We start from the raw sequence: 8,547 nt of genomic DNA on the forward strand, positions 1-8,547 counted from the left end.
TGCATACATGGGATCATTTTTCAATCCGCTTGTATCAATGGAGGCAGTATCTACTGGCTCATCTCTTTGAAAAATAAGGATATTATCCCAGTTTCCAATGTTCACAAGTTATATTATTGTTTTTACATTGTCCAACTTCAGAACATTCACATTCTGCTCTGTAGTCAGTATTGACACAGTAATTTAGCTATTTATTACCAATCTGTATATTTAAATAGATTCAAGAATCAGATCCAGTCCTTTTTACCACTATTTATCTTTATTTTGGTTAATCTCTTCATGGAGCTGACTTGACATTGGAAAGTTTCCACAGCTGTTCCATTCCCTCCATCACTGTGTGTGTGAGGATGTCCACCTGTCACCTCTGCACCAGGAGAGCATCCTGACAGACCTTGGTGGCTTCCTTTTTTCTTGGGTGACTCTTCCTCTTTTCTCTGAGAATTCTAGATCCTGCCATGTTGACATTATTTGTTGAATGTTGCTATGGATATATCTAAGTCCTGTGTAATTTTTTTTTTCTTTATGGTCATTTCCATTTTCTCCCTGAATGACTTAAGAGTTTCTTTGTTTAACCCTAAAGTCACATACCTTAACTGGGATGCATCTTGGTGTTTTGCATCCAAGTAAAAATTTTCTACCATTTTAATTTGAAGTTTCCCTTTTTCTCTATTTCTTGACAATACACTTGTATGTATCTTTTATGTTTATTTGTTATCATCTCTAGTCAGAGATACCAGTTATCCATATGTTGGATAATTCGTCTTCCATATCTGTTAGCATGTCTTTAAGTTTTAGTTTTATTTCTTTGTCTTTTAAATATTTATTCACTGTTATTACTTTGTGTTTTCCCTCTAAGATAATAACTCAATTTTTAGTACATTTTGTGCTATTATTTGCTGTTTCTTATTCATATAATAATTATGTAATAATATTGTTTTGGATCTCATTGTCCAGATCTGAAATCCCTTTGTTTTTTTCCCCTTTATCCTTTCATTCTTCCCCCTTTTTCTTTTATTTTGTTCATTTTGAATGTTAAATCTGAACTTTTAAAAATTGACTCCATGTCATGAAGCAATTATGAGGTCTTTTATCTCCTTGAATTAGGTTTTTGTTCCCTGGGATGGACTTAATTAGTTTGTTTTCCTTTCTTTCTTACCTTGTATTGCTAGAAAATATTTTTATAGTAACCCTGACACTTCTTTTCATCTTGCTTATTCTACTTGGTCTGATATAGCTTGATTGATGTTTTAACATTCTTCCCATTGTATCTGAGACATTTTTTTTTTCCTTTGAGAGCTATCGACATTTTTAAATCCTGAAAAAATGCCAAGGATGGGGGTTGGGGAGTTCAGGTGAGGCAAAATGCTGCCTTTGTTAGAAGATGTTCCCTTTGCTCACTCTCCTGTTTTGAAATCTGGTTAAATTCTCTAAACCAGGAGCACTGTTGTGCTTCCTGTCCCCCAGGGTACATTTGGAGGGCTTTGGGACATCTCCTCCAGCTGCCCAAATCATTAATGCCCTCCTTCTGTCCAAGGGAACCAGCCTGTCAACTTACTTCTCCAGTGTCATCTGGTTCTTGATAACAGAGGATTCAAATGCTCTTGATCAAAAGAGGAAAGGGATGCTTATTTTAATTATTTCTGTGTAAATATAAGGATATTAGGGAATATGAGGAACATGTGGTTTGATTCATACCTAAGGGTTTTGGAAATGAGATTAGCAGCCAAGGTTTTCCTCTATCTCATGCAAAAAAAAATTTGTTTCTTTCCTTGGAGAGAGAGAGAGAGGAAGAGAGATATCTCATTAGGATATGCTTTTCTTTAACTGATTGTTGTTGATAAATTTCATTGGTTTTTCTTTTTCTCATTTTGTTGGATATTAAGGAAGAGTAATTCCATGGGTAGCTTCAGTATGCCATGATATCTGGAATATAGGTTTGTTTTTATTCCTATACCCATTTGTTGCTGATACCAAGTTTTAAAACAACAGACTTCAGTGGTCTTAGGAAACAACAGAACCATGACTTCAGGGAGAAGCAGGATGTTTCCCTGAGAAAGCACCAATTTTGGTGCAGCTACACACTTATATTTAGCAGGATCTTGAGTACCAAGCTCACTTCCCTCCTCTCTTTGCCAAGATTTGATAGAGAGACTTGGGTACAAACTAGAGTAAGTTTGTTCTGTTCTCGAGTTAGTGGAACAACACATCTAGAATCTCAACACAAAAACAAGACATGTGCATGGTTTCAGGACTGCTATGCAATTACATCTAACCTTGGGTAGAGGGAAATACCACTTATTTGGTCCCTACCATTAGCTGTACAAAAAATTCAGTCTTTCCAGTTTCTAAGAGAGTTTCACTGGCCACAGACAAGTTTTCTATAGGATCACATTGTATGTTATCAGGGCATGTGCCACTCCTGACCACCAACAGATGATAACAAAAGAAACCAAGTTGTTATGTGATACGTGTCCATTAAGAATAAGGAACACAATCAAAGAGACTTTTTAGTATGAGGGAGCATATATTCCTGGTCAGTCATTAATGGTCATAGACTGTTTAAAGGACTATTCATAAATTTACAAGCTAGTAAGGAGTAGCTCAGGTGAAGGTGAAGACCACAGATAAAGTGGGTGGGCATATTGGGATCCCACTCTGCCACCACCCTTGCTGGCTACCATCACCCATAACTCAGACTTTGAAGAGAGTTCTGATCCTTACCTCACTTGTACCTACTCAGTCTGTTCTCTCCACAGTGACTGGAAAGGTCACTTCTTCCTTCAGACCCTTCAGTGGCTTCTGTTTTTCTTTGGATGGTCTCTACTTTGTCTAGCAGAGCCTGTCCCTCCTGACTACCACTCTGGCACCACCCCTGCATCCAGAACTCTGGCCTTCAGACTTTCACAGAGTCTCATCAAAGCTCTGGGCCCCTTCTTTCTTCCCTTCCCTCTGGCTGTCCCATTGCCAAGACACAAAAGCTCACTCAGCTAGCTACTTCTTACCAGGTTAGAATCCTGCATCACACTTCCATGCAAGCCTTCCTTTGCAAATGAATTATTTGGACCATCATGCTTTAATGTGCGTGCTACCTGCTCCCTGTGTACTTTTGAGTACAGGGAACATTTTCACTTGCTCACCTTGGGCAACCAGTAGGGATGTGTTGAAGGAAGGGAAAAAAGTGGAATGAAAAATGAAGTGCAAAGAGCTCAGACATTGCCACAAATGGCCTCATGTGCTCTGACTTACTTATTTACCATCACTGGAAGTAACCCAAGTCAGTGGTCCTGGCAATAAGATTGAAAAATTATTGCTTTAATCAGTGAATTGGCTAATTAAGCCATGATTTCATACTAGAATTACAAGCAATGTATTAAAAAGGCATATCTTTAATTTTATTTCATTATTAGAATGTATACTCCAAACTTTTTACATAAAGCCAAATCTAGTCTCAGATTTCATAGTTACCAGGGGAAGTGAGCTTGCATTAGTCAATTCCCCATCATTGAAATGAAATACTTGAGATAATCAAGTTATAATGAAAAAAGGTTTATTTTGACCCACAGTTCTGGAGCTTCTATTTCATGACTGATTGGTCCTGCTGCTTTGGGACTATGGTGAGGTCCATCATGACATCCTGACAGGAGCATATGGTAGAGCAAATCCACTCACCTCTTGGCCAGGAAGCAAAAATAGAAGGAGAGGAGAGGGCTGGGGTCCCTCTATGCCTTTCAAGGATATACCCACCCCCCAGAAGTGGTCTGTGGTTCTCCTATGAGACTTACCTCTTTAAAGGTACACCCACCTCCTAATAATGCCACACTTAACAGGTGGGCCTTTGGAGACGTTCAAGATCCAAGCTATAGGAGAGCTCATCTACTCCTACAAACTAATGATATGAGATCATAAGTTCCTAGAGGTCAAGGCCCAATGACCACTGAGTTCTCAGCAGTAGTTCCCTGTAAATCTGGAGTGCTCAGTACATTTTTAAAGAATAAATGAAAGACATGCCATTCTCCCCTTCAACTTCCTCAGTTCACCTCTTACTTTGTAGACATTTCTGCTGAGCACTATTTCAGTGCTGCTGACTATGAAAGAGGAAGGATGCAGAGAATGAATAAAGTATCCTTTCTACTCTCATCACAGGTTGTTATTTATAAGACATGTATAGCTTTACTATAATATACAATCACTGTGTATTTGACTACATTTTATTCTAGATTGTTAAAGTTTTGAATTTAATATAAACTAAATAATACTATTTTAAATAAACATTTCATATTATGAATATACCATAATTATGTATTTTAAACAATTTGTGATAAAATTAGATTATAAATTTAATTATAAATTAGAATACTAAAGGTACATTGTTTAAAAGATCAATTTTAAATTAAACATATTTCATTTTAGGTTTAATGAAAGACACAAGTATTAGTTTAGTCTATTGAAATGTGCAGTATAAATTGACACAGATAATCTTTGGTACCTTTATTCATTTTTGAATTCATCCAGCCAGATTTCATTAAGTGCCTAGTATGGTAGGACCCTGTGGGAGATGTCCACAGGCAGATGCTTCAGTCTCCCCTCCTTTGCTGCTGCTAGTGTGTTTTGCCTGACCTAGCCAGGTGATCCACCCTCCCTGCACTCAGGTGCAGTTTTCACTCACGGTCACCTACTTCCCACAGGGGAAAAGTGCCTGTCAGACATGCCCTACGACAGCAGCGCCAGCTACGAGAAGGAGAACGAGATGATGACCTCCCATGTGATGGACCAGGCCATCAACAATGCCATCAACTACCTGGGGGCCGAGTCCCTGCGTCCCCTGGTGCAGACGCCCCCTGGGGGCTCTGAGGTGGTCCCGGTCATCAGTCCCATGTACCAGCTGCACAAGCCCCCTTCAGAGGGCCCCCCGAGGTCTAACCACTCTGCTCAGGACAGTGCCGTGGAGAACTTGCTGCTGCTGTCCAAGGCCAAGTCGGCATCCTCGGAGCGGGAGGCCTCCCCGAGCAACAGCTGCCAAGACTCAACAGACACCGAGAGCAACACGGAGGAGCAGCGCAGCGGCCTCATCTACCTGACCAACCACATCAACCCGCACGCCCGCAACGGCCTGGCCCTCAAGGAGGAGCAGCGGGCCTACGAGGTGCTGCGGGCAGCCTCTGAGAACTCGCAGGACGCCTTCCGCGTGGTCAGCACCAGCGGCGAGCAGGTGAAGGTGTACAAGTGCGAACACTGCAGGGTGCTCTTCCTGGATCACGTCATGTACACCATCCACATGGGCTGTCATGGCTTTCGCGATCCCTTCGAGTGCAACATGTGCGGCTACCACAGCCAGGACAGGTACGAGTTCTCCTCCCACATCACACGGGGGGAGCACCGTTTCCACATGAGCTAAAGCCGCCGCCCGCCAGATCGCAGAAGCACAAGGACTGCCGCCTCACCCACCCTCCTGCTGGCAGCGTGGACCTCACGGACCCTGTAATGTTGGGTGCGAATTTTTAGGTGGCTTTTTTTTTTTTTTTTTCTTTTTCAGTTGGTTTATTGGGATTTGATTTGCTTTTGAAAACAAGATTTTTATTGTTAGAGGCAGGACTGCATCAGGAGCATTCAGAACTGTTCTGTTCCTAGACGTTGTGTACACTGCTAGCTAAAATTCCTTCACCTGTGGCTTCCTAGCATCCCCTTCTCCAATTAGTCTGGATTTTCAGAAGGAGTTAAGTAAAACACGTCAGTGCTTGGGAGGGAGCATGGCAGTCCCTGTACTAAGCATGGAGTTCAAGCACCCAGGTGTAATCCCAAATCCCCCAGAGTGCAGGGAGGGTGGATCACCTGGAGAGGTGTGGCCATCCCAGGAAGCTCTGCAAGGTGAGCAGCAGGACCAGCCACCCATGGTGAGGCCAAAGACGTGGGCCACCAGCATCCAAAGTAGAAAGACTGTACTTCGTAAAAAATAATATTGTCATATTTCACATAGAAAAATAAATCAGGAAAGGTGGTGTGCTGGGCTTCTCTGACCAAAAGGAGGAGGGAAGGATTGGAGAGCCTTTTAGACTGCTTCTCACCTTCTGAGGTTTGAAATGTTGCCCAGATGACAGGGAACCTCCTGAGGCTTGGTGCCAGGTGGAATGAACTCAGTGATCCTTGTGGGTAAATCTGGGGAATCACTAACCTCTGCTTTATCATTCTCCAAACCTGTAATGACCCCAAGCCCTATCACTACATTTTTAAACACCTGTCCTGAAATTTGGACCTTTATTCTTTTTTAACTACCCAAACAGTTAAATTCCTCAGAAACCAAAGCTTTCTTCCCAATTCCACACTTATTTCTCTGGGTATCTATTCCTTACTAGGGGCTGGTTCTCCCTAAGACCAGAGCCCAATTCTAACCCTTTATTTCAATTAAGTCCATATTCTTGTTTGTAGCAGCAGACCTGGATTTCTTAATGTTGGTAAATTTTCCCTTCCTTCCTTCACTATATATTACTCTGGTTTGAAAATCCATAAAATGGTGATTTAGAATGACCATTCATTTTCAGATCAATGAGATACATGGAACCCAGCATCCCAGTTGCTAACACACTGAGCTCACCTGTTAAAAACTACATATTCAAAAATTCTGAAACTCTCAACCATAAAGGCAAAGTATTGTGATATACCCACATATAAATATGACACATGACTTTGCACTTTATCCCAGTAGGGTATTGATATATATTGGGCCATCATATGACCAGCTCAGGGTCCCAGAGAATAACACCAATTGGTTTTCACAGGAAAGAAGAAGGTAGTGCTGGAGGTGAGAACGTACCCACTCATGCTAAGGTATGGATACCTGCCAAAGCCCAGGTAAATGTTTGGGAATTCTAATCTCAACCAAGAAGGGTCTTCCTCAAGATTAATCATACCTTTAAAGTCATCACTCTCCACCACCTCAGCAAAAGAAGAGCATACAATTTTAAATGTTTACAGTACTTATCTTCACCAGAACTGTCCAAGGTGAACATAAACTTGTAGAAACAGAGAGGAAATCATACATTAGCAACTCAACATTTAGTCTAATCCAGGGTTTCTTAGCACTGGCCCCACTGACATTTTAGGCTGGATAACTACTGGTCCTGTGCATTGTAGAATATTTAGCAGCATCCCTGGTCACCACCCAGTAGATCCAGCAGCACCTACAGTTGTCATCTACAAATATCTCCAGACATTTCCAAGTGTTCTATTGCAAGGGGAAATCACCTCTAATTGGGAACCTCTGATCTAAATGAATTCTAAACCAGTCGAAGGTCTGGGAAGCTTTCCAAAGATAAAAAGCACTTTGAAGTCTTTTCCCAGTCAGCAGTCTCAAGCCGGACTTGTACTCCTTTGGAATGATTATAAATTCCATAAATGAATTATTCCCTTTCAGTGTTCACAAATATACTTCCTCATGTGCACTTGAGTTTCATTGAAGGAATAGAGTTCACAAAGACTCATGGATTTCTACTTCCAGAACAGTGTGGCATTTTGAAACTGGAAATAAACAAATTTATAACTGTAATAATTTATTCTCTGCCACACCAATGCACTGAGTGAAGGAAGAGATGGAGGAACCAGGGCTCTGGGTGGCTTTTGTTCAATATGCAATTACAGAGACACGCCTTATCCAAATTCATATGCTCGAGGTGAGAACCTTCTTAGATTTCCAGTTTGCCGGCAGATTTCACTTGCTCTCTCCATTTCGATGTATCCCAGAAATTCAGTTGGTTGAAGGGAGTTATTTTTTCCAGTGGCATTCAAGCAAGGCTTAAGCCAGAACTGTAAATAGTGGTCACAGGAGTTCTTTTCTAAAATGCTTTGCCCCTTCCTCTCACTGCCTTTTATAGCCAATATAAATGTCTATTTGCACACCTTTTGTTGTGGTTTTTATATTGTAACAGCATTTTTTGGAACTATTGTATTTAAAGTAAGGTTTCATATTATGTCAACGAGTAATTAAATTATGTTTGAAAGGTGGCCATATTCTGTACCAAAAGTTGCTGAAGTTTTTCTTCTAGCTGGTAAAAGTAGGATTTTGCATGACCTCGCACTTTTTCTTCTGTGGTTTGTTCTGTTGTATGATGGCATGAGTGTGTGTCTTGAGTATGGCTGTGTACTGAAGTGTGCCTAGATTCCATGCACTCCCATTGTGTTTCAAATAAATGTCAGAGGTAGGAGGGTCACCAGTATAAGCTTGAGCTGTTGATGACAGCAAGTGCTGTTTCTCATTCCCTTCTCCTACCTGTCATCCCTGCTTCCTGTGGAATGCCTGGACTGTGCTCCCTATCCCAGGTTCCTTCCGTAATTTGTACTTTAGAGTATGTCCTTGTCCTAGTGAAGGAGTCACTAAACATCATTGCATTGTCATTGCATTATCACCAAAGGGCATTTCCCAGCACCAATTGCTTCAGACACCAGCATGTTCCATTTCAAATTTAGAATCAGTCATAATTAATAAATCTTATAATCTTCACTGCGAAACAGAGCTACCTGTTATGGAGATGTGGGTTTGTTTTATGTTTTTATTTT

General features: G+C 41.1%; 1 protein-coding gene across 19 annotated transcripts in view; it reads left to right on the forward strand.

Annotated features, from left to right (window-relative positions):
• Nucleotides 1-8,061, forward strand: part of Ikzf1 (IKAROS family zinc finger 1) — a 95,258-nt gene extending 87,197 nt beyond the window's left edge. For all 19 annotated transcript variants that reach the window (XM_047562008.1, XM_047562001.1, XM_047562009.1 and 16 more), the window contains one exon: nt 4,686-8,061. In XM_047562008.1, coding sequence (XP_047417964.1) covers nt 4,686-5,395 — 710 coding nt within the window. In that variant the 3' untranslated portion in view covers nt 5,396-8,061. The remainder of the gene's footprint in view (nt 1-4,685) is intronic.
• The last annotated feature ends 486 nt before the right edge of the window (nt 8,062-8,547 follow it).

Source organism: Sciurus carolinensis, chromosome 8, assembly GCF_902686445.1.
Source record: "Sciurus carolinensis chromosome 8, mSciCar1.2, whole genome shotgun sequence".
Taxonomy (NCBI): Eukaryota; Metazoa; Chordata; class Mammalia; order Rodentia; family Sciuridae; genus Sciurus; species Sciurus carolinensis.